This window comes from Stylophora pistillata, chromosome 11 (genome assembly GCF_964205215.1).
Source record: "Stylophora pistillata chromosome 11, jaStyPist1.2, whole genome shotgun sequence".
Taxonomy (NCBI): Eukaryota; Metazoa; Cnidaria; class Anthozoa; order Scleractinia; family Pocilloporidae; genus Stylophora; species Stylophora pistillata.
In genome coordinates this window covers 18,862,797-18,889,472 of record NC_142529.1, presented here as the reverse complement: position 1 = coordinate 18,889,472, position 26,676 = coordinate 18,862,797, and the positions used below count along the sequence as shown (strand labels likewise).

Genomic DNA, 26,676 nt, shown 5'->3' with positions numbered 1-26,676 from the left:
TTTAAACTCGTTCTCTTGTAATACCTGCGAAAATATTCAGTATAATTTCCGGTAAGATTTCGCAGACAATCTGATCGATTTCTGTTACATTGTGTGCTGAGACTGAAACTTTTCCCCTCGCGCAAAGCTTCGTCGCACGGCCGAGACAAACATAGCGAGCAACAGAGCTTGTTGTATAAGTGCGTGTTAAAACACACGAAAGGACTCCAAACGACACTTCCCTCTGATTGGGCAGAAAAACACAAAGATTTTCTGGCACCAATCAGATGCCAGAACGACTGCGACCGTTTGGAACTAGTCTTGTAAGACAATGTCCCCAGGGGCTCTTCTGCCCTTAACTTGAAATCGCCTCACTGCCCCTGGGTCTCCGAGGATGGAACCCAACCATCTATTCAGTCACCGCTTGGGATTTTATTTTCACATCTACGGCCTCCCTCGAACACGACCTTTTAAGCAAAAGCTTGTCCAGTAAAACTACACATAGAAACTGCAGATCCAAAGTATTGGGAATTGCAATCGTCGCACAGTTTTACTTTATTTTGAGAAACTTGAAAATCGGTAAGACAGCTGATGCATTGTCTAGTCGACGCTGTCCATTGTGTGACGTCGAATGTTGTGTCGCCCTTCTTTTGCGAAGGTTGTTGTTTGTGCATAAGGATCGAGATTTTTGCGTGTATGATGATGTTTCTTTCGTCGTTGGTGATGTTGTCGTAGGCCGAGGCAAAGTCAAGTGCTCCGTTTAGGAGGTCTTAGCTAATGGAGGGGTTGAATTCTTCGATGTAAAAGCAAGTAAAACTGGCATATGGTATTTCCTGGACTGGACTGGACTGGACTAGTAAAACGCCGACTAGTAAAACGCGGACTAGTAAAGCGCGGACTAGTAAAACGCGGACTACTAAAACGAGGACTAGTAAAACGCGGACTAGTGAAACGCGGACTAGTAAAACGCGGACTACTAAAACGCGAACTAGTAAAACGCGGACTAGTAAAACGCGGACTAGAAAAACGCTGACTAGTAAAACGAGGACTAGTAAAACCCGGACTAGTAAATCGAGAACTAGTAAAACGCGGACTAGTAAAACGCTGACTAGTAAAACGCTGACTGGTAAAACGCGGACTAGTAAAACGCTTACAAGTAAAACACTGACTAGTAAAACGAGGACTAGTTAAACGCGGACTAGTAAAACGGGGTCTAGTAAAACGCTGACTAGTAAAACGCTGACTAGTAAAACACAGACTTAACAACAACAACAACAACAAAAAACAATTTCATACGAAGGCGATCACAAGACTTAATGGCGAGCCAATTTAGTGAGTGACAATCCCTGTTTGAACTTTAAGCTACAAATGGGTTTGACATGCGCCAGATACAAACGAATTTAGTTTAGGCTAAGAAAGAATTGTATTCAGCACCAGTTCAAAATCCTAAAATACACTTTCGTCGTAAATTTCACGGTAGAAACGCAGGAACTCGATGAATAAAAGTCGCATTAAATCTCCTTGTGTCTAGGTAGAAAGAGTCTCATTGACTTCAGCTTTTCGGTGGAAGAAAAACCGATTTACACACGCCATTAGAGAAAACAAACAAGCAGACTGACAACTCCAAAACACATATTTGCATTCACTTACAATTTGACTTTCCGTGACATTTTAAAACGGAACAGAGGTAAATCTTCGAAGATCAATCGTCGTTGGAAATAAAAAATACTTTCCGTAAGATCTCTAACTGTTTTTCTTTTTACGAGAAAATCGTCAATGCGCGGTTGAGAGAGATTTGACTAGGGTCCAGGTCGACCGCGCATTAACGGTCTCTCAGCTGCACAAGATGTTCCTTCCACGCATTAGAAGAATTCAGAACGGCCGCTAATTTGAAATTCTCGCTGGATTGGCTGCTCGACAAACCATCTTTTGTGGCATTTTTTCGGTGAACTTAAAGGGCAACTATTTGGCTTTCGTGCTGCCGAGTTTTGATTAGAGGGAAAGTATTTAAGTGTTGTTTTCGAGCGATTTTGGCGAGCATGTGTCAAAAGAAGTATCCGACCTTCCCGTATTTTATGCACGGTAATTTAGGGCGTCAAGCTAAAACCCATCAAAACGGCCTAAAATCGCGAGAAGAACAACAAAGACTACTCTCTATGAAGGTATAATTTATTTCTTTGATTATTTCACTCAACTTTACATTTACGGAGCTCAAAAGCACGTCCCACTAAACCACTATACCAACTCTTTAATTATTCACTGTGAAAGAGCCTGTGACAGAGCTTGGGCCACCTGTGAATGATCATGCGACGATTTTCTCGTAAAAAGAAAAACAGCTAGAGATCTTACGGAAAGTATTTTTTATTTCCAACGACGATTCATATCAAACTCACGGGGTACAAATAGTCTCTTACTGAATTTCGTGACCACGCCCACTTCATCGAAGTGGGCGAGATAAACAACAATATACGAACAAGACGCACTCAAATCGAGTGCGATTTTTGGATGTTATATCATCTTGCCGACTCTCTGTATAAAAAGTTAAAAATGTACCACCGAAATATTGAACTATAATATCATGGCTTTCCATTTTGTGTATTTTCGTACTATAAAGTAAAGTTTTTCCCTCGTCATTTTCACCTTTTCCCGAGCGGGTCCGTCAAAATTAAGAAGGCGTTCGTGGTCAAAACAAGACCGAGCGAGGAGTCTTGGGCGACTTCTCTCTTACGCAAGCGCAAATTGAAAATGTATCGCCAAAATCAAAGAATGGAACAAATTTCCTTTGTTTTGATACGTAAATTGTCGAACAAGGAGCAGATTGAACCTCGTCAAATGGCTAGTCAAAACAACCACACCTTCCTCCTTTTGCTCGTTATCTGTTTTATAAGCGTGAAAGCAGTGGGAGAAGAGTCGGGTAGCTCGGAAAGCGCTTCGGGTATTCATTTACCATCGTTTACTTACGAGATAAACAAGTAAGATTTGTAAAGTTATTTTCCGAAAGAGTCGGAATAAATACATTTTTTTCAGGTTAGATTGCTGTTTTTACCCCAAACGTCGTCCAATAAATTTTTTTTGCAGCCTACTAATCTATACAATTTCGATGGAAAATATTCAGATGCTTCACCGTCCCCCAAGGGTCTTCACTCATCGAAGCGTGTACTGTAGCCAATGTAGTGAACTTTCAGTCTCTTATTGGGTTTGTCAACCTCCGTGACTTCAACATCATACAATTTTGTATCTTTTATTTGTGAAGTGACCTTTTTAACAGGGGTGTATGCTGAGTATTCGTTGCAGAATCGCTTTCGTTCTCTAATCTCTCCCTTTGGCTTGTCGGCCATTTTGAAAATTTGCTCAGGAGGGCATCTGGGTTAGCGGCCGCGCCAGGCTGGAACCGACAAAAACAAATGTCCATCGCAGTGGGGAAACAGTTTGATATGATCTTCGAAGATTTACCTCTGTTCCGTTTTAAAATGTCACGGAAAGTCAAATTGTAAGTGAATGCAAATATGTGTTTTGGAGTTGTCAGTCTGCTTGTTTGTTTTCTCTAATGGCGTGTGTAAATCGGTTTTTCTTCCACCGAAAAGCTGAAGTCAATGAGACTCTTTCTACCTAGACACAAGGAGATTTAATGCGACTTTTATTCATCGAATTCCTGCGTTTCTGCCGTGAAATTTACGACGAAAGTGTATTTTAAGATTTTCAACTGCAGCTGAATAAAATTCTTTCTTTGTTAGCCTAAACTTATAAAATCGTTTTAATCTGGCGCTAGTCAAACCCATTTGTAGCTTAAAGGTCAAACAGAGATTGTCACTCACTGAATTGGCTCGCCATTAAGTTTTGTGATCGCCTTCGCATGAAATTGTTTTTTGTTGTTGTTGTTGTTAAGTCCGCGTTTTACAAGTCAGCGTTCTACTGGTCAGCGTTTTACTAGTCAGCGTTTTACTAGTCAGCGTTTAACTAGTCCTCGTTTTACTAGTCCGGGTTTTACTAGTCCGGATTTTACTTGTCCGCGTTTTACTAGTCCGGGTTTTACTAGTCCGCGTTTTACTAGTCCGCGTTTTACTAGTTCGCGTTTTACTAGTCCGCGTTTTACTAGTCCGCGCTTTACTAGTCCGCGTTTTACAAGTCCAGTCCAGTTCAGTCCGCGAGATACCATATACCAGTAAAACTGTGGTGTTGTTTGTTTTTAAGGGATTTGAACCACTCGATCACGGATGCCGTGTTTTTTCACTGGTTGAATTTAGATGCTTTCGTGATTTTGTTGTTGATTCTGTCAAGGATTGTTTTGCTGATTCTGCCCATCTCAGATTTCGTGGGGTTGAATAGTCCGCAGGTCCGTTTAGTTAGCGAAGTTCGGTTTGTGGTCTTTCAATGTTATGAATGCGTCTTTGTTAGCTGTGGTGTCCACCCGTCATCGATGCCCAGTTTTGTAGCAATGTTTTTATTTTCTGAATGGATGGCCCGTGTGGTATTGGGTTTTGCTTTTTTGTAGGATTTGATGATGTTTTGTTCAAGTAGGGTGTTGTATGTTGACGGTTCCAGTTTGTAAAAGTTCGTTGTTTTGTCAGCGAAGATCGATGAGAAGTTTGGTTTGGTTTCTGATGCATGTGCTATCGTCTTTCAGCTTGTTGAGGAAAGGGTTGTTCACTAGCTTCCTGGAATTGCGTCGATTGTAGCATCTTGAGCATGTCGCCTCAAATTCCTTTAGTTTGTCGATCGGAGGGGGTTTCCTGGTAGACTTGAGGCCGCAAGTGTCTTTCAAGGGGTTGGTCGTGTCGTGGTTAAGGTAGAAGCTTTCCAGCGCATTCTACGTAGAAACTGCGCGGCTTTTTCGACGAGTCGTTGTAAGCAGTCGTTCTGTGATGGAAAAGGAATATTCTTTACAGAGTAGCCGATGTTAAACTTCTCCATTGCGGATTATCGTAGAGTGCTCAACAGTTTGCAATATACAAGTATTGGTAAAAATTCTATCTGACTTATTACCGGAGAGAAAGCAGATCGGTAGTAGTCAGTGATGTAGACCGATAAAGGAGCCAAGCCACAAAAAACATCTATGGCTTCGATTTTTAATGTTTGGAACCTGTCGATAATGTCAAGGAAGACTCTGCCACGTGAACGTGTTTTTTTTTTAACTGTCGGTTTGATTTTGCAGGGGCATACTAAATAGTTTATTGTGATTAAAAAAAATTTAGGTGGAATGAAAAAGCTTGGTGAAATATCAACGTTGGAGATGGATTGGTATTAGTTAATTCACTTAATTCTCCTGACGTTCATGAAAATATTGCGCATTTGGTTCTTGATGGAATCCCACGAATTTTAAGCAAGATTTTTTTACTACCTGCCTAGGGTAAGAGAAGGGAAAGGTACGAAATTATTCTTACAAATTTCTTCTCAGGAATTAAGTGAAAGGTGCAAAGCTGACTCATCCGCATTACCTCAAGCAATCACACAATAATTAAAGAATGATTCAACTAAGGTATAACGCAGCCTCAATAAGTTTATGTGTTAATGTAATAGCGAAGTTAAGAGAGCATACTTTTACTTCTGATTTTTTTCTTTTTTTTTTTTGGCTCAACACTGAATGAATTTTACCAGACAAAACAGAGTTTCATATTTTATTATGAAACAATGATACTCTCACAGAAGTCGCAACGATTAGAGCATTTCTACATTTCTACATTTCTACATTCTGAAGAGACAGGTGATAACAATCCTTATTTTTTGTTGAATTTGATGTTGCCATCATTCTGCGTACTTTTTCTGCAAGTTAATTGCCTATTTCCATTTACAACAACGTTTTTGCAATAGCGTTTACCCCATTTGTAGTACGCTTAACTTGATGGTGTTGACAAGTGTTCCTTGCATTTGTCATCACTCATGATAGGAAACACTTCTTTAACAATTGCCAATTCTTGTGACATCTTTCTGACTTTATATTGTCGATGACCCATTGCGACTACCACTGTACGTTATATCATTAAAAAGCCAATAACCATAAACGAGAAATATCAATTCTCACAAAGTTACTTAGTCTCCACAGGCTCTGATTCTCATTTCGAGGTCTTTTTTCTGGACTATCTCCCTTAATTGAGCACCCTAAAAAGGCAGCTACTTATCACCAATTAATTACTGTTTGCCTAAGTCGGTAAAGTTCGATTCAAATGCAAATAAGCGATAGGAGTTTATTTACAGTGCAAGAAGAATTTAGCAGCCTTATTCTGTGGCAGCACGAAAGTCATCAATATCGTGAATAATAAATTCTTTGTCTTCGTATGCCCTCTTATAGTACATTTGTATGTTTCTGAGTTCTGAATTACTCGCCTCCGGTTAAGTTTTCAAACATGACTTGACAGATCGAAAGGAAAAAAGTGAAATTTAAGGATAGTAATGGCTCGGAAGTCATAGAATTCGCAAGCAATTTGCTATACACTGGAAACATACTTACATTACTTTATTAAAACCGAAATTTTAAAATATTGTAACTTTAAGCCATGTTAGGACAACTCGAAGAGGATGAAGAGAAAATAAAAGTTTCGTTAATTTATTTTTAGGAGGATCGAAATCCGTGGGCATCGACTGATTTTTTGTTTTCTTCACCAGCTAGTCATTCAGCAGTAAAGAAACGGTTTTAAACGGAAGAGTTAAGGCAAACTAAAACAGCGGAGCTAAGTGCTTTACTTACGATTAACTACGGTTAATATCTTTTACCCGGAGTGATCACAGTAACCGCTAGACTATGGTGTATAAAGAACAACTGGTGCAAAATGTACCCGCAAAGCCCTGTACATCGTCTTATTCTATCGCGCGATGTTAAATATGCATGGCTGGCTCAGGGCTCAGCTGTTGCGTTGTTGAACATGATCTTTGCGGAAGATGTTTGTATTTTTACGGCCATCGTAGAGATTTCCAGACATGGTCATTTAAATTTAGTAGAAAGCCTCGTGAACAGGTAAACCAGATACATCACATATTTTTAGACAGAGTGTTGTCCCTATCATGTTTTTTAACAAACAGTTGTTTCGTTCCTTCTGCTACTTAAAACTTGTGAAATTAAAACGAGTGATATCTTGCCTGCCTCCGGTTACTTAAGAATAAAGGCTGATAGTTTCGAAAGAAACTGTTTGGGGCTGCGTCGGTGGCAGTAACGAAATAATTCGGTTATATTAACAAAGTTGAAATGGTAAATTGGCCACCGTAACGATTACAAAAGCTGACGTTTCGAGCGTTAGCCCTTCGTCGGAGCGAATAGAGGAATTGTGGGTTGTGTGTACTTTTAAAGGCAGAAAATGGAGCTACGTTATTGGTGGGAACATGGCAACGAGAAAAACAAGAATAAATTAGTGGAATGAAAAGCATTCGTTGATCCCTGTGTGATTTAGACTGCCGGTTTGAAAGATGAGCTTTTGTTCAAGATTTTTACGGCTTTCCGTGCTACCTAAGTGTAAGGAAAGACCGCAGATTGCCATATGTTGCTTGGAACGATTAGATCCGGTTACTTAAGCCATCCTTTCTTGTAAATAAGAATATTTAGATAAGGACTTCCTCTGTAGCGTTTTGTCACTTAAACTGCCGCTTTGAATTGTCCCTCGCATCACGACTTATGAGCTTCCGGGTGCGCCTTGCATTTATTATCACTTCTGAAAGGAAACACACCTCCCACCACTAGCAATTCCTGTGATCATTTATATTCTGTCAGTTCTAATTATGTAAGAGGGTCTCAAGGGGGTTAACCGTTAACCGTAAAACTGCCAAAAAATTAAGCTGTTGGGCGTAAAAATTTACAAATTTCAACTGTTTGTCGTAAAAAAGGTAACCGGCCGTTTAATAATTTTTTTTTGTGACAACAATGGGATATTAATCGTTAGCAGCCGTAAATTGGCCAAAATTTTGACCGTTAGCCGTAAAAGCCGTCGCACCATTGAGACCCTCATGTAATAGGTTCCACTTGTGGTTCCGCTGCAGTGCAGTCTGCTGTTACTAAAAATATCCAATACATATTCGTCAGCGATCAGCAGAGACTTTGGGAGGGTGCGGTTACACTTGAATGTGCAGTTATCATCCCGCCCACACGGCAGAAGCCAATAAAGAATTAACAAATAGATTCTAAATGATGGTGACGTGTGTTTGTTCGGAAATAGATCAGAGTTGTTGTCACATATGTAAAGAGCAACATAGTGGCACACAAGCGATAGAAAGAAAACGAAACATTTTTATCGATTTTTATCATTTTACCGATCTCAATCTTAACAACATGTAAAGCGCTATTGATCAGCACATGTAAATATGCGCTATATAAATTGGTAAATTATAATTATAATTATACAGTTACGCGATTTTTATTCAATGAAATGCAAGCTTACAGAACCTCCTCCCCTCTCGCGTGACTTGCAATATGCAATATGCAATTGCCTCCGTTCGACTGAAAAGCGCATAAATGTTACGCCTGTTCTGAAGGGTAGTCAAAGGCTGGAAAATGAACTGAAGTTTTCAAATTAGGAATAACTCCTAATTCATTTTTTTCTCTCCTTTAAAACATCACGAGAGTCGCTCATAAGTTAGATTTGCGACTGTGTTAGGTTCTAATTGTGAAGGGAGAGCAGCCTTTTATTCTCGAAACCATTAAGAATCAATTTTACTCCAAGAGAAACGCTCTTTCCTCTATTTTTCTTAAGACGTTTTTTACCATATTGGGCTCACGGAGAAAATTATAAGGAATGCAATGATCTAAGGGAGCTCACTGGCTCAGTTAGGCGCTAGTTTGTAAATTGGCACCTCATGATTGACTCGCACGCATCTTTTTCAACACACAAAACATCTAATGCTTAATAAGACGTGCAAAACCTCTAAGAGTCAACATTTTCTCAACAATTTAATGATTTTTTTCTTCCAAACTCTAATTTTCTCGCATCCCTCTTCTAATAGCTTGAGTGGAAGAAATTACTTATCACACACAACCAGAATGGCAACTTTACATGCTAAATTACTTGGTGCATACTAATTATGTTTGAATGAGTTAACATCTCTTCGGTATTAAATCATCACAAGATATTTTTTAGATCAATCCATTCAAAAATTGTTGCACACAAGGAAAATTATTAATGTCTGATAGCACAAAACACATAAAGACAATAATTTTGTTTTACTCGCTATGATAACCACTTTTTTCAAACTATCTCATCATCACGTTCTCTGTCTTAAAATAAGCACATGTCATCCCATACATAGGTGCTTTTTACAGAGGAATATTTCTGATCACACACAACTTCAATTATATGCTTTTTCGTCAACTTCAAAGAAGTACTAAATCAATGCTTGACTCAATCAACCATCAATACACTGTCCTTGACAATTATTTTTACATAGAGGATGAAGCTGTTTTTATTTCTACCAATCCAGCATTGTTTCTCCCAGTACTCGTCTTATGGTATATTCAAGGTGTGTAAGGGCGGGATTACCTCTGTGAATTTTTTCGTTATGCAGATCAAATATTCTTCTCTCATCTAAGCCAGCTGGGATCCAATCACTCGCGCTTCTTTCCGTCAGGAAAACCATAACCAGTTTGTTCTTGACAAGTTCTTTGTTCTCCGTGAGCTCGTCATGTATAAACTTACCGTCGAAAGTAATGAATTCGTCTTCGGTTTCTTGCTGTTTGTTTCGAAGAAGAGACGAGGCTTGGCGTGAACCGATCAACAAGACACAATCACTGTGATGAAAATGTGCCTTAAAATCCTGGTCCTCTGCTAATATGTCGATGATATTTCTCAAGTCTGCTGGCACATTCTGCATTCGTCCTCGTAAGTGATTCTTCAGTGCATGGGCTTTACTGCTGTCGCTTTCGGTATTGAGTACAATAACGGTTTTCATTGTCGTCTCTAAGGCGTTGGGTCAGAGTATGAATAAGCTAAAATCAAGCCTCTAAAAAGATATGAATGAACGTTGGTTCCTAGCTTTGATTTAAAGGTAGTTCAAAGCGCCAGATTTAAAGACAGCTGCTAGTAGTTTGGAGAGCTGGCGAGATAGCAATCAAAATGTAAAGACTAACCTGTTTCTGTCCGCGATGACTTTGAATTCTGTCGCCGTTGACTGGCTAGCTAGCAAATTAAATAATTTCAGAAGATGCACTTTGTATAGATTTCTCTATCTATCAAAAGCGAATGTGTGAAGTGCACGTGAAATGAATGCAAAATATTTGCAGAAAGGTCAACTGTTGAGGGAATCTATTGATGCCAGGCATTCGCAGCATAGACTGACAGTGTTTCGCCATATTTTAAGGACATACATCCTTGGCAGACAAGAATAAAACAAAGAAACAAACAAAGAATCGAACACCATGAAAATTAGTTGCTTGAGGAAAAAAAAAGTTTGTTCATAGTGTAGATTTTTCATTATTATAATCATTGATCCAATTACATTCCTCTCGTTACACATACATTTTGCAGGAATTATTATTTATTTTTTTATTTATTTATTTATTCCTGCTATTCACACACTGGAAGAGAAATACACAAGAACAGCCAAAGCCGGGGGCTTAAATGGCATAAGGTCAGCAAAAGACGTGAAAAATTTACAAGAGTAGTAGAAAGCTTTAACTAAAATAACTCAGTACAATACAATTAAACCAAGAAAGATGCAATGCTTGGCAACTGGTTTAAATATTTAAAGTACTAATAATAAATTCATATACACCACACAAACAAATACAATCAAATACACCTAATATAGTCCCATAAGGATGCAGACTATAAGTGGGCTAATTAACTACTCAGAGAAAATTACAGTCTTAATCTTTTTTTTTTTGTAGTCGTTTATTGTGAGATTATAGCGCAAAAAATAGGAGCTTGCTAAGATAGCAAATTTATATTTCTGACAGGTTTTATGCAGATTAAAACGTGAACGAGTCAAATAATTTTGATATTCAGAATTAAAATGAAGCATCGAGGAAACAGGAGCGGGTAAAAGGTTATCAAAATGTGAGAATACAAAACAGGCAACATGGAATTTATAGATAGAGTAAAGTGAAAGAACATTATGCTTAGAAAAAAGGAGTTTAGAGGAGGTGCGCAGAGGAGAAAAAGTAATTATACGAATGTGGCCAGCAAACTGCAGGCTCTCATTATTAAAACTTTAGCACAAGTGTTCCTTCGCTCACAAGAAATGTAATTTCTGATAATCCTAATAAGCATAAATTATACTTTTGCCGGCACGTATCAGAGGACTGGAGACGGGTGCGAGGTGCATGGAGAGTTACGGGATCGTGGTTTGTAATTAGAGGTCGTTGGTAGGGCGTAGCCTTCGCTGTGTTGCTGTTTGGTTTCGTTTTCGATTCTTTTAAGTTTATGTATTCATGTATCTATTTATCTACTTTTTTCCTGAAATATTGTCATGTTCACATCAGGTTTTACTTCATGTACTCGCATACTACCTTACGTAACTGTGTATAAGATTTCATTCATAGGAAACCCTTAAACCCCGAGGGTGGCAGCACTGCCTTGGTTGGGGGTACACGTTCGCCGTTTTTCCATCTGCTGGTTTTTTAGGTGTTTTCGCATCCGGCTTTGGTGCATTTAGTTTCCTTTAATCGTAATCGTAAAAGACTTTTGTAAGTATATCAACTTGTAGTTAAATAAACGGTACGGTGGCTTGGCTGGCCAACACGCCCAGATATCAACTATTTGTGTGCGCATTTCAGTAGTGGAGGCAAATAGTATACGGCCTTGAGGGCCACGCTCAACCAGTGTGCTTTGTGCGCCATTCTTATTGTTATTACCCGGGAACTCGATACTTTTTCTCACACACAGAACGGAAACGGCTAAGAATACCACAACGGCGGTAGCTTTTGCTAATATTTTCAAGGCAAAAATACAAATAGCGTTTTATCACCCAGAGCAAAATTAAATCCCTATGGTGGAGGAAATATATTAACGACGTTTTCTGTCTGTGGGGCAGAAGCAAACTAGGTGAATAATCTAGGAACTCGATGCTTTTTCCCACAAACTGATCGGAAACGGCAAAGAACACCACAGCGGAAGTGGCTTTTTGTCAATATTTTCATGGCAAAATAGAAAAAGGGTGTTATCACCCAGAGCACAATTAAACGCTACTATTGACTGCTGACGTTTTCCGTCTGTGCAACAGAACCAAAGACAAAATAGGAGAACTTGTATGACGGGCAAACAGCTACATTCTGTCAAGAGATTATATCTTTTTGATTTTGTACATGTACCACGATACATTTACTATTCACGGCTGAAATATCAGACTCAGAAATCATATTCTTGGACGAAAAAGTGTGCGAAAGCGAGAAGTTTAACGGGGAATCGGCCCCTTACTTCCAAACGCATCACATAGAGACGAAGACCTTCGAATATTTGAATTTCATTCGTGTCATTCATCAGGCGCGAAAAAATGATTCGTAAAAGGAGAACCGCTACGCCTTCTATAAATAAATTCAACAGTCGCTCCGGATCCACCTTTAATAAAAACTCACAATGTTTCAAAATATGCATAAAGAATAGGGGATATCAAGATGAAATTTAGGACAAATGTATCTCTGAATTTGTCTCACCGTGAGTGGAAGGTTACTCAAAAATCTTGCATAGGCTTGAGGCTAGATCGATCATAAACGTTGCCCCGAGAGGAGCTTTTTATTTGCCTTTCGACCGAAATGCTGTGTAGTAGGGCTTCTGCAAACTCCGTATGCTCGTTTTCTTGCCAAATCCTAAATCTGTATTTCGCTCACTCCATGCTTTTGAATTGATTTAGTCGGCCATGTAATACGGCGGCTTTTCGTTGTGCGGGACGATCTCTTTTTGATGGCTTCATTACAGCGAACGCGGAATGAAATGTCAAAAATACGTAGCAAATAGACGACAGACACATGGAGAAACCTACCCTGGCTCCAGAGGTTTCTCTTTTTTTTTCTCCTTTTTCTCCCTGTTTCTCGCTCGCAACTCCGAGAAAAAGAGACGCTGCTACGCAGCTCGGCCAATCTCGCTGCTTCGCAGCCCGAAAGGATTGTAAACAGGGAGAAAAAGAGAAACCTCTGGAGCCAGGGTAGGAGAAACCGGATGAGGTATAAAAAGCCGGTTCTCGATTAAGATAGCGAAGATTTAATCGAATAATATTACACGCACGGTAGGCTTTCCTTTTCTGTAATACAGAAAATACTGAAAAAAGCCACCACTCTTGCAATGCATCCTGACTGAACGCAAGCCTGTAAGAGGTCTGCAAAGAGCCTTTCACGGCCAAGGGGTTGTAAGATATTTCAGTTACAGTTACACAGTGGGGTCTGGGTTTGGGATTAGGGTCGTAAACAATTCCTCATCATTAGCGCCAGACCCCCTGTAAACTTCTCCCCGAGTCGTCTCAAATCTTTTTGCGAAAGGAGAACCGTAGCGATAATTACCAAATAGAGAAGCATTGACTGTCGTCTGTTAGGGGGGGCTCCCGGTTCTGTTCTGTTGTAAAGCACTAAGGAATGAACGACAGCCAAATTCACAGGAACATGAACTGAGATTGCTCGGGATGGCAGCGCCGTAAAACTAAGCTGCAGTGACTGATGTGGCCTTCCAGTAAACGCATCAGAAAGGATATCAGAGAAAGCTCCTAGTTGCTAGCTACGTGAAAGTAACCCGTTTCGCGTTTGCCGTATACGTAAGATTTTCTTCACTTTTTCTCTCACAGAGAAGTTAATTGCCGGAAGAAGAACACCAAAACTATTCATTATCCGGTCTAATAATATGCATGAAAACATTTCTCAGTTCTGATTGGTTAAGATGAATGCAGTTTTCAGTTAATTCAGTGCAGAAGAGAGTTAAGTCAGTGTAGAAGAGGGTCAATTCAGTGAAAAGAAAGAAACAAACCAGACATTCTGATTGGTTAGAATGATTGGTGAATGTCGGTGTCAAGGTCAATGTCAAGGTCAAGGTCATTTGCAGGGTTTTAATAAATTAGTTAGCACCTGGTTTTCTTCTGCGTAGTTATGAGAGGCTACCTCGCATTTTTTCATGTATATTATTTATAGATAATCACATGATTTTCTCGTGAAATTTGGAATAAACAAGCACTTGTAAATTTTTTAAAGACCACAAATTGCACTCGCCCTAAGGGCTAATGCAATTTTGTTAGTCTTTGAAAAAATTCACTCGTGCTTATTTATTCCAAATTGCACTCGAAATCATGTGAATACCTATACAAACAAGAGCGCCTTCAAATCCCCCATGACGTGAGCCCACGCGAAGTTAATTAAAGCAGCAAGGTTCACGCCATTGCGTGAAATGGAAAGGGCAGGCTGATGTCTGCCGTTTTACGTAAACGCGGTGCTAAATCTCCCTAATATTTCGTTTGTCGCGAAATAAAATTGAGACCTTTAATGGGAAAAATCCTAGCCCTGCCACTTGGGCGGATTGAAACTTGCCGTGAAAAAATAAATGATTTTACAAGATTTTCATGCGTTTTGCACATGCCTTTTTACATGGCAAGCTTTTAAACATATGTATACACACGTGTAAAACAATTAAAAGAATCGTATGAAGACTGTACTTAGATTTTTGATACCTTCTACGGACATGATTACACGCAGATATGTGTCTCGGGGAATTACCATTGTTCGAAAAAAGTCTAGAATGTATGAAATATAATTTTATAACATAACCAAAGTAAAGCGCGCGCTCTGATTGGTCAATTTAGCGTCCCCCATTTGCCCATGGGTGTACGCTGCTGACGTGAGCAAATGCAAAGACTATTTTTCCGCGCGCGCTTGTTTTTTCTGGTCACGTAAGATTTGTTAAATAAAAGGGAACTCTTTAGCTACAATGTGTTAATGTTATGTTATAAAACAAATGGTAAACACCACAGCGTACACTATTGAGTTATGGATGCACTTGGGAGGTTTGCTAAGCACTCCAGAAGCTAGAGTCGCTCTCGGCTATCGCCTCGAGCGACTCTTACGCTTCTTTCGTGCTTAGCAACCTCCCGCGTGCATCCATAACTCAATAGTGTACGCTGTGGTGTTTACCATTTGTTAAATTTTGCAAGTTTTGCCTTTGTTGTGCTTCTTTTATATTTTTGGCGGGAGTATTGGCGCGCGGCTTTTCTTGTCCCAAGCCTACCCGGATGTGCCCGTGGTGAGACATGCGCACTCTGTGTTGACAGCTTGACAAATTACGCAATAAATATGGAGGTGTGACAGAAAAACTTACATACCTACAAATTCGTGCCATCTAGGGATGAGAAGAGAAAAGTTGGTAGAGCGTAGTTACGTAGGAAATGAAGATAACGACCAAGAAACTCAAACTGAAGATGCTAATTATTGGGATTTCCTCGCCATGGATGGAGAGTTCACAAGGTCGAGGGATTTCTGGATCAAGGTAAAGGGGCAAAATGACTTTCACCTTTCAAAAGTATCGATCAGAATTGGCTTTAAATTATTTGCAATCATAGGCGTTTTGTAACCATCAAGTAATGAAGGAATTGTTTTTATACTTCGAACAAAACAGAGGATCAGGTAAAGTGAGCATGATTCTGAAATACGCCAAGAGAGACACTCGTATATACGTACAGGTAAAAAAGGCAGCATACATTTGATAATGTACAATCATTAATATGAAGGTTCATGAAAAGCAAAGAGTAGGATTGTCATGGAACAGAGCAATGAATGAGGTGCGAGTTGAAAGACTGATTCAGAACTACAAGCAGTGCGGGGAACATGACAATGACGATCCAGCTCTTGTGATGTTAAAACAGTGGCCAGTATCCAAACACTTCAAAGATAATCCTGAGAAACTTCCAGGCCTTGAAAAGCTGGTATGTTAACACTGTGTTCATTGATTGCTGTACCATGTTAAGGAGAGAAAGAAAATAATGAACCAAAATTTTTTGCAAATTTGTAGTGCGCGCCTTTTTTTTAATGAAAATGAAGTTGTCGAGAATTATCATGCTGTCATGTGTTTTGCAGATAAATCAAGTGCTGGATCTTCTTTTGGAAAGTGAACTGAATTCCAACAATAGGTATGAGTCATTTATAGATAAAGAAGAAAAAACAGAGAAGACATTACTACACTGTGCTGCAGAACTTGGATTTTTACATGTTACCAAGACACTTGTGAAGAAATATCCTTCACTGATAGCTGTATTTTCAAAAAGTGAACTAAAACCTAAGAAGAGAGCCATGTTACCAGTTGAGTTTGCATTAATGGAAGAGAGTGATGAGGTGGCCGCATATTTGATCAGGATTATGCAACATGAAAGGTACATGATTGTGTGCAATGTTTATTATTGTTTATTGAAAGTTTGATAATTAAGATATAAGTGCTATTTTCATTAGTCACTTTCTGGAATTCCTGTTAAAAAATGGTCAGTCAATGAGGCAATCTGCATGTTTCATATTTTCACATCAAAATTAGAGTCATATAAATTGATGGGTCCTAATGTGATCTTTTTAAACATTTCATGTTGCTGCAGTTGTTCACATATTGTGATTGATGGTACTAACATTGGTTTAATTTTGTCCTTTCAATTTTTCCCCCTCCTATTTGTTACAATCCTTCTTAAAAAGTGTCAAGTGGTTATTTTCTTGGAGACCAATCAATATCAACAGTCCCCAGCCATCCCTCTTCAGTTTCAATGCCATTATTAACAATCCTAAAATGAAGGTGAGGATTTTGTTACAAAGTTGATTTGCTAGAAAATGTAGGACCTTAGAAACAATTAGGGTGGAAATTGCTAAACCTGTAATTTGCTTATCTATAACTTGTCAACCACTATTAGCCCTTTAACTCCCAGAATTGATTAACATGTAACTTCCCACTACAATATCAATACGTAAAATGTCCAACAAACAGGTAAATTTAACCACAGTGACTTGAGATTAAAAATATCTCACATGACAGTGGCAAAGGGGGGGCTCCAATCACACATCATGCATAATCTTTCTATTAAATCATACATCATGGAGAATTCTTTTACCCAATTGTGCCTCATATAAAAAAATGCCAAGCTAATACTGTGAGATTTCAACCTACTGCATGTATTATTTAATTTATTATTTAACGACGATAACCAAGTTGCATCACCTCGGTTTTTCAAAGTATGTCCTTGAATGGCTGGCTAATTACCTATGCGGCAGGAGACATTACGTTCAAATTGATGATCGCAAATTGTCACCTGTGCTCTCCGAATTTGGAATCCCCCAAGGCTCAATCCTTGGACCGATGTTGTTCAATCTCTACGTCGTGGATCTTCAAGATATTCTTCCACCTACAGTCAAAAGGTTGCAATATGCCGACGATACAACATTATACACTAGCTGTTCTACACCGCAGATCACATCTCAAGCGGAAAGCATGAATGCAACCTTGGCAGGCCTCGGCGCCTGGTCAAATGATTCAAACTTGGCTCTAAATTCTAAGAAAACCAAGGCCATTCTTATCTCAACTCCACAGATGGCTCATGTTCACTCTCTCGGAAATCTGGAGTTGGGATTAGAAATCTCCGGTAAACCACTGGAATGTATAAATGTTACAAAACTCCTGGGAGTACACATTGACTCAAATCTTAAATGGGAATTTCATACCAATTTTATTCTTAAATCCTGTTATGCTACTCTGAGAACCTTAAGAAAAATAAGGAACTTTACTAATTTTAAACTACGGAAACATTTGGTAGAAACATTAATTTTGTCTAAAATAAGCTACTGTGACATTGTTTTTTATCCACTACCAAAGTTCCTCTCAGCTAGACTACAAAGGCTCCAGTTTGCTATGGCTAGTTTCATCACTTGTAAATATGTAAACAGTATATCTACCATTTTGGATCTTGGCTGGCTACCTATCCTGGAGCTAAGGGACTACTCACTACTAAAGACTATATTTAAAGCACTGTATTCTGATAACTGGCCCTCCCATTTAAATTTGCAAGTCGTTAAACCTGTTAGGCATCTCCGTTCCAGTGTTGCTCCAAGGCTTTATGTTCCATTTGTACAGGGCACCTTTCAGCATTCAGCAGCCATGATTTTTAACGAATTGCCAGCAAATATAAGGAATTGCACAGATTTTAAAGAATACTGCAGGGTCTGCAAGGCATTCTTGAAGGCGCACACTTTGTCTTCCTTGTAAAAATATAGAAACAACCACCACCACCAACCAATATAATCTGCATATTTACTTTCATGTATAGTTTTTATTACAATTTAGTTAGTCATTATAAATTAGTTTTAATATTAAATTTTAGTATCGTAGGCCTTCACAGATGAAGAGCCACACCTTTTTATGTGGATATACTGTGAATAAACCGTTATTATTATTATTATTATTATATTGCATCCGACATCTTTTATTCTGGAGTGAATTGTATTTCACTTGTCATATTGCTTTTTGTCAGACAAATAGAGACTACTTACTTGTTGAAACTAGAGGCGGCTAGAACATTTACTAAGGCTTCCAATCACAATATACCCTGTTGGTCAGAGGGAGAGGACAGCTGACATTCAGACTACCTTCTATGTCAAAGAGCAATCACTTGCGTCGGAAATCTAATTAGTAAGACCTGCAAATCACACGTCACCCGCTTGTACTCTAACAAATCACCCATCAGGTTGTGATGTGCAGTCCCCCATCACGCAGATGATTTGGGTTCAATTGTGCATCATGCAGCAAATTTTGTGACTATCATGCATCATGCAAAAACCCTTTGCCACCCTCCTACATGTACATAAAATGAAAATGTTTTTTGATAATTTTTCAACAAGCATATTAATTTACACAGTTTTTGATGGTGTATATCCTGCTCACAGAAAACAACTGTGGCTGTGTTAGACCAGATGATGAATCCTCATTGGCCATATCTTCCAAAACGCAAGGAAAGGTATATAACCCAAGAGGAAAAGGATGGAATTGAAGGAGTATGGAACACCATTTCAGAAGATCCTTTGAACTTCTATTTTTACTTTCTTATCTTGGATGGTGATGAATGTGGGCGACCACCAAAATCAGGAGAACACAGGGAGTCAAACAACAAATATTTCAACTGGAGAGATAAATCATGTTTAAACTGCATTGCAAAGAGCAGTAACAAGGTACATATTGTAGAAATCGTTCCCACTGTTTTGTAACTAAGTTAATCAGTGACATTGGACACTGCGTTTTGTTCGACATATTCTTGTTTAACTGGTTTGATCACGTACGTTTTTGTTTATAATCTGATTTCGTTATAAGAGATCAATGACTTTCAATCAAGCGAATTGATGTATGAGTGATTACTACAAAATAAAACAAGGTTAACGCAGTTTCGAATACGATTATTAAACATATTATTAAAGTTAGTGCATATGAAGTTTTTCCTTTTGCTTTTGGATGAATAATCAGACTCAAATGAGACTCAGTTTTACCAATTAAAGCGAAAAATTTTAAGCCCTCAAATTTTGCTTGACTTTGAATTGCAGGAGGCCCTACAACATCCAGTGGTCCGAATGTTGATTAAGACAAAATGGAAGAGTTATGGACATTTTTTCCTTTGGTAAATAATTTTAACCTTTCTGAATATGTTTGTAAGGTTAGTCATTAATAGCCAAGCTGACAAGTGTAGTCCTTTAAAATTAAATATACTTCCTCCATCTACTTGGAAAATGGCTTTATTTTCTAACTTTAATAAACCGAGCCTAAATTAATGTTTGCCAAACCAAGCTAATTAGTTTTGCATGATTAGATTTATGTCGAAACTTCGTAATTTTTTTCGAAATTTTTGGAATGTTGCACCCTGTTAATTTTATAAGGTTATTAATGTATGAAATAATGATCTTCTTTTAGCCTTCAAACTGCATTGTATGTCATCTTCTTGCTGTTCTTGACAAATTCTTTGTTGTACGGCTCAACCAAACTGGACCCAACCCAGTACAGGGGTGCAGCAGATTTATGGTGTGGATTTTGTGAGGTTGTCACTCTTGTCATGGTTGTCTTTTACATATGTGAAGAAAACAATCAAATGAGAATGTAAGTGGAATGTAATGCAGACGAATAGCTGAGATGCTATGTCAATTACCTAACTCCTATTGCACCCCTGAACCCAAGGCATAGATTTAAATTGAAACATTTTGTGTTTTAAGGTTATTTTATGAAAGCATTATTGGTTTTCCAATGTAGTAGCCCACTTGGGATGTCACAAGAACGTGAGAAAAGTCTCTAATCATTCACCTCTAGCTCATGTCTTTCAAACTTTTCCTGCACCAGTCTTCCAACTTCCTGTGTGGGTTATTTAATGCAGATTAACTGATAGAAAGTGCAGCCTATTGCATTATATACAGTTGGACTGAGTTTTTTTTTTAAATGATTGAATATGTACGTAGTTCAGTCCTCAGTTTAGCCTGCAGAGTAGGTGTAATTTGAGCGAGCAAGTGCTCAGTATTTTCTTAGCTAATAAAAGGCTGCCATCTTTGATTTTAATGGCAGCGGAAGGCTGGGGAGAGAAAGTAATTTGTACCAAGAGGGTGAGTGAAGGTCAACAATAAGGTGAGGGGCTGGGGTAGGGGAGTGAATGCACTCTGACTCCAAAATCAGATAAACGATCACGAGCTTATAACCTTAACTCGCCCGGATAAGACGCTTGCACTGCAGGCTATCCTCAAGTGCAAGAGTTTCCGGAAGGAAAAAAAAATTATGTAAGGAAATGTGCCATGTATGTACTGCATGAGCGTTTTTAAAACAAAAACCAAAGTTAGTGTCCCTGAATATGCTGTCCCAAAGGAGAAGATCCAACAAAGTGCTAAATCATTTTTGCTTCCTATTTTTAGAGAAAGGTATGCATACTTCTCTGAGTGGATGACCCTGTTTGACTGGTTAGGCCTGTTGTTGGTCCTGTGTATAATTCCCTTACGGTTCACAGGCAGCAAAGCTCAGTGGACAGTTGCATCTTCAGCTCTCTTGTTTAATTTCCTGAGGATTTTTAAGTTCTCATGTGTGACAAGGTGAATAACATGAAAAACCTTTGATTTAAAGTTTTTGATAACATGGTTCATTTCGGAAACAAATAAACAACGTTCCCAGGACTTTCATTTTGTATCGATCTACACTAGCCAATCAAAGTGGCTGCGAAATTCTGAGGTCAAGGATCGGTTCCTAGAGGTGGCATTTTTTTGTCTCTCTATTTCCCTTTTTTATTATTTCTCTTCTTGAAAATCATTTATTTATTCTTATTTGACAGAAACGTCACAATTTATCGTACAGTAATCAGTATCTAAGAGGTCATTTACCGAACGCGAAGCGCAGGGTTTTTCTTTAAGCTTTTCGGTTTTTTTTTCTTTTTTAAACGGAAGGTTTTAGTCATTCCAGAGTACAATTTATCGTCAGCTGTCAAGCAGTATACTTAACCGAGCAGTTTTGATTCAAATTAAGCGGCCAGTTTATTAATCATACTTAGACTTTCATCTTCTCCAGGACCACAGGACTATACACGAAAACACTGGCTAAGATCATTCAGCAAGACTTGACAAGATTCATGGCAGTTTTTGTTGCGATCTTCCTTCCATTCTGTGTAGCCTTGTTTTTATCTCTCCGCTCATCTAATCAAAACCAAGAATTAAGGTGCATCTGGTTGATTTATATACGTCTCATTTCTTCTTGTCTAAGTTTAACTCAAATGATTTAAGTTATTTTGCGGAAAAAATGTGTAATGCTTTTAGCTTGACAATTTTGAAAACACTCGTTCAGCTTTGGAGAGATACAGTGCAATTTCCAGTAAGACTAACTTAGTCTGCTCAACGTGGAAATATTGCGAAATGTTGTTTACGTTATTTTAAATGTATTCTTTACATTTAGTGGCTTTGGAGATGTATTATTAAGCGGTGTTCGTGCCCTGTCCGAACAACGACCCTTTGTAGCAGATTATTCAAGCTTCAAGTGAGTGACTCTGTTTTAAGTAACTGGTAGTAACTAAAAACCCGTGCTCATAATGGTGTTATATGCAATCGTACGTTACCCCATGCTATACAATATTAATCCCTCCGATCTTGCTCTTTACCCTTTGTATGCCGTAGGGAAACGAGTTGGGGAGCGGGGAGCAAACTTGTTTTACTGCAGGGGGCGAACTCGCGAAGGTACCGGTGGAAGGCGCGAACTTGCAGTAGAGCAAAACCCTCAGTTACCACAGTATGCTTATACCGTTCAAAGCTTTGAGAATCTTTGTTTTCTTGCAGTTGGCTCTCCATGCTGTTAATGCTAATGTACATGGGAACTGTACTTGTGATTCTGCTCAACATACTCATAGCACAGATGAGCACGACCTACATACAGGCCAAGAAAGTCGCCCGTCTGGAGTATGATGTGGATCGTATTTTACAGCTCACTCGCATGGAGAGATTTCCTTTTTTGGTACGTAGACGGAAGGCACGGAGATCATGTTTTTAAGAACTGAGTACACTGTAGTAAATCTCGCGCACCGTGCGCGTGAATACTAAAATAATACAGAAGGGGAGAGGTGGGGGGGGGGGGGGGGAGGGAGGAGGAGGAAAATCTTCTTTAATTTCAAAAACGAAAGATATTTTCTACAGTAGGATTCAAATGATTTAAAAATTGCAAAAGAAAACTATCAGCTTAAGAAACAAAAGGGAGTGCATGGCTTGGGTACTACGACCTGCTTTTCTCAATATTCTTTGAAGTTTGATTTCAATATAACCCAGAACAACTTTACTGGCCCATGAAGTTACCGGAACCTGCGAGAAAAGGCCTCAGGAGTGTAGAGTGTGTGACAAGATACCCACCCTTGAGACGGTTAAACTCAGCAAAAGCAGTTTCCCACAAGCTAAATTTTTACTGAATTTTTACTGCCAAGTTATAATGATGAATCGAATGCTCAATTTTGCTTCTATTATTTTAATCAGCTCAAAACGTTTAATGTTTGTTCAGATTATTTATTAATTAAGAATCTTAATTTCTAATGAGTTTCTTTTTTCAGATACTCACTTATCTTATTATCTTCGGTGCAGAATTTGCGCGTGAAGTATTACAAAGAGGGAGAATGGATCAGTGAAAAGAAACTTGCGGAAGGTTTGTAGTCATTTAAACCCGCTTTAATTTCACAATGAGATGGAGTGAAAGGCTGGAACAAAGGCTGTGGATGAGCATTTTGTCCGAGAGTCTGTTGGATTGATATCTAGCATTGAAATGGTTTAACGTATTATCCTCAGGTAATAAATGAATATGTAATAGGTAATAATCCTCAGGTATGCGCATTCGATCATAACTTTTATTGCATGTTAGACTGCGCAATATAAGAAATAAACATTATTATTATTATTATAAATTCTTTATCAGAAATTCGACCCGAGAGCTCTTGTAAAATGCTTTTTTACACGATAAGTCCCTAACCAAATTATGCATGTCCTTGTTCATATTCTAAGTAGAAAACACTGAAGGTTACTTTACTCTCTTTCAATCTAATGGTTTACTTACGCAGTAAAAAAAAACTGAATCATTTACAGAGCTTCTTGAGTTCAGTGAAGATCGCAATCCTTGGGAATCAGTGGAAGAAAAGCTTAACGCGATTAGGTAAGGATGATTCTCGCACTGAAATTAGTCCTGCCTGTTCAGAATTATCTTTGCACCAAACCCCCATTCAGACTGCCGTAACTCCCCGACGCATGTCTCAATAATTTTCTTCGTTTCGACTCTTAATCCCAGGGATATGATGCGAAAGATGGTCAAACAGATGAGGCAAGAGAGGATGAACATGTGTTAGATATTTCCGTGGGAATGTATGAAGCCTTGAACAACTCGAGCCGCGGAAAATCCACAAGGCACCATTTAACAGAGTAATTTTACTTTAAACTCTTTAAATTCGAAAACAAATAAATACAGCAAAAAGAAAAAGAGAGCCCCAAATTATTTTCTAAGCATGCCTGTCTTCATGAAACTAAAGCTAAGTGAAAGGTTGAAGGGCGCGTAGCTATGGGCCACAACACTTTCGAAAAATTAAATTTTAAGTGCAACGCTGTTTTTACTTTGTGAAAAACTCGTTAAGTAAAGGTTACCTACAAGATAAAACAGTTTGGTCAAATTTGAAGCAAGGAAAACAGTGGAATCATTTTGGCAAACTTAATGTCAGGCAATTATGATTGTAGATGGGTTTATGGCCCTTGGTGTTAAATCTGTTCATTTAAATTTTGTTGGTTTGGTGTTTTACCGTTGGAAGCCAACCATCTATTCAGCCACTCTTGACATTTCACTTTCACATCTACATCTTCCCTCGACCGTGACCTTTCAAGCAAAGCTTGTGCAGTCAAACTGCACGTAGAAACTGCAGATCTAAAGTGTGGGGAATTTTTATGGTCGGCCAGTTTTACTGTTTCTTGAGAAGCTCGGAAATCCGCAGGACAGCTGACACATTGTCTGTTTAAATCCATTCTGTCGAAATCTGAGAAATGGAGACGACGACTTCTGCAGGTACAAACGGCTTTTCTCATGTCTACAACAACACATTCTTTGTGAATACGCCGTTCTGTGAAAGGAAACGGAGGTCCCGTCGAGTTTCGTTTTCGTAAAAGCCGGCGACGTGTTTTCAGAACAGCTAACGAAGTGTCTGACTGTTTAGGGGCATCGCTCCCCTTATACGAATTTCTGTTGGTCTTCAATACAATTTCTCTAAGTTTCTCACGGTGTTCGTTTGTCTGTAAAGTGCAGTTTGAACTTCCGCCGTTATGAGCGGCTGTGTAATTTCTAAACGCTATTAAGTCTGCATGAAGTGATTGTTGCGATTGAATGCACATGTGAGGTCGTGCCGTTAGCCTGTCTGTATTTCTCACTACAGTTTGCTCCCGGTTCAAAATAGTCTTAAAATCCGACGTTATCTTTCGTGTTCTTTCCCGAGGTGAAACTCGGCTTGCCGAATGATCAGGTGAGGGAAACGAGGTCGATTCTTTCGAAGTATTCGAAGGTTGGTCGGATTCATTCGGAGAATCAGCGAAGTGAGCCCCAACATCGTCGCTTAAATCGTCGCCAAATCCGCTGTCAGTTTTTGAAAGACGGCTTCGTTGTTTCCTGAGTTTCTTGGCGTGATCTAGTGGCTGAGGAAATTCTGGAGAATCATGTCGATCGTTATTCTGAAAGTTCAGTTTAGAAACGAATAATCCTTCCAAGTCTTCCATGCCCTTTCTTCCATTTTCTTCTAACACAACAGCGTTATCTCTAAGTCGACCCTGTTTCGCAACCTGTTGAAGAGTTTTCTTTACATTTCCTGGATTCATTCCTTCGCTGTTCTTCCAACTTGAACGAGCCTTTTCGCAGTTTTGTGTTAGCTGTGTGGTTGTAATGTCAGGAAGAATAAAACTTTCTCTTGTTTGGCTCAGTTTGGGAAGAGAATACCTTCCAGTGAATGCTTTTCCTTTCTTAATACGCGCCCGCTCAGCAGCGAAATCTATTGTATTCCTCTCCACTCTTTCTCCAAAGGCAAACATCTTGTGCTCTGTGTTCCTGTACGTTGCCAAGGTTTTTACGCCAAAAGAAGCAACTTCTTTCACTGAACAGTCAATTAACAAGCTTACCGTCGTCTGTATGATGTGTCAAGGTTGCTAATTATGAGTCGATTGACTTGTTAATTAAAATAAAACAGGACATTTCACTCATTCATGTCGCTGAGTGAGAAACTTGTACGATACTTGTTCAAATGGTCGGTTTGAGACGAGAAACTAGCAAAGCGGACGTTAGCTATAGGAACAGAGGTCAGATCGTTTCGTGTGGTTAGTTACGATGTAATGGCACCTTTTGTTTTACCTAACAAACGAGGAACATTCCAGAGAAAGTTTATGAATAGTGTAATCTTGGTCTTTACAAACTCTTTCTCTTTGTTTTTTCCAGTATTCTTTCTGAAAATTGTCCTTTGGACGCTAAAATTTCTCTCAAATTCCATACTTCTACATGAGGTTTCAGAGTATTGTGAGTTTTTCAAGAAAACTGGTGAAACTGGAAGATGTTAAAATAAAAGCAGTCACAATTGCTTGCACGATCACGCTGTGTGAAAAAATAAAACAATGAAATCGAAATCGTAAGTGCTTATTGTTTGGCAATTCGGGAAAAACAACATTAGTGCTCGCTTTTAATGACGAAAGCGAACTACGCGAAAAAAATGTAATTAAAATGACAATATTGCGACGTAATGGAAATGGAGGTAAAAAAAATTACAGTAATAGACGTATACATCGGCAAACCTTTAAACTCTTGTATTAGCCACTGTTAAACCTCTATTAGGCTAATTTCCTGCAATTATGTTTTACGTGCAAATATTTACTTTTCCATCTGAGCGTGGAGACGTGTTGAAGTAAAAACAAGCCATGGAGGAGGCTACATGATGGATCTGCACGTGCCTCCGAGGATTTTGGACGAGAGCGTGCGTTTTTAAAGAGTCGATACAGTTGTAACACGCACTCGCGCAAGCGAAAGGCCACTTTCTTTTGGTCGGTATGACGAAACCTCAATCAGTCTCGTACAAGGGTTGCCTTTACAACTGAACTTCCTGGCTAAAACAACTGTGGTTTAAAGATAAATTCAGTGGTAAAAGAACAAGGCTAATCATCTAGCAAGAGATTTTTTACCCCTTGTATCTAGCCATCTTGACCAAACAAACTTCAAAAGATTATTTAAATGTAAGAACCGTGTAACCTCCAGCTTTCCTTTTACATCAATTGTTAACAACTGTTTGTTTAAAATATTAATCCGT

At 38.9% G+C, this 26,676-nt stretch overlaps 4 protein-coding genes across 4 annotated transcripts; 2 read left to right on the top strand and 2 right to left on the bottom strand.

Annotated features, from left to right (window-relative positions):
• Nucleotides 1-9,249: 9,249 nt before the first annotated feature.
• LOC148720447 (uncharacterized) lies at nucleotides 9,250-9,843 on the bottom strand. The gene has a single exon (XM_088738393.1). The coding sequence runs from the start codon at nucleotides 9,841-9,843 to the stop codon at nucleotides 9,364-9,366; it is 480 nt and encodes a 159-aa protein (XP_088594519.1). The 3' UTR covers nucleotides 9,250-9,363.
• A 6,707-nt stretch (nucleotides 9,844-16,550) lies between these two features.
• On the top strand, nucleotides 16,551-18,683 carry LOC148720446 (uncharacterized). The gene has a single exon (XM_088739393.1). The coding sequence runs from the start codon at nucleotides 17,004-17,006 to the stop codon at nucleotides 18,090-18,092; it is 1,089 nt and encodes a 362-aa protein (XP_088595519.1). The 5' UTR covers nucleotides 16,551-17,003; the 3' UTR covers nucleotides 18,093-18,683.
• On the top strand, nucleotides 18,654-23,780 carry LOC111337833 (transient receptor potential cation channel subfamily V member 5). Its single transcript, XM_088737625.1, has 11 exons — nucleotides 18,654-18,683; nucleotides 18,770-19,051; nucleotides 19,418-19,491; nucleotides 19,782-19,964; nucleotides 20,762-20,935; nucleotides 21,405-21,551; nucleotides 21,786-21,866; nucleotides 22,163-22,337; nucleotides 22,952-23,012; nucleotides 23,447-23,513; nucleotides 23,646-23,780. The coding sequence occupies exons 1-11, from the start codon at nucleotides 18,654-18,656 to the stop codon at nucleotides 23,701-23,703; spliced, it is 1,332 nt and encodes a 443-aa protein (XP_088593751.1). The 3' UTR covers nucleotides 23,704-23,780.
• On the bottom strand, nucleotides 23,766-25,680 carry LOC148720445 (uncharacterized). Its single transcript, XM_088739391.1, has one exon. The coding sequence runs from the start codon at nucleotides 25,415-25,417 to the stop codon at nucleotides 24,107-24,109; it is 1,311 nt and encodes a 436-aa protein (XP_088595517.1). The 5' UTR covers nucleotides 25,418-25,680; the 3' UTR covers nucleotides 23,766-24,106.
• Nucleotides 25,681-26,676: the final 996 nt, after the last annotated feature.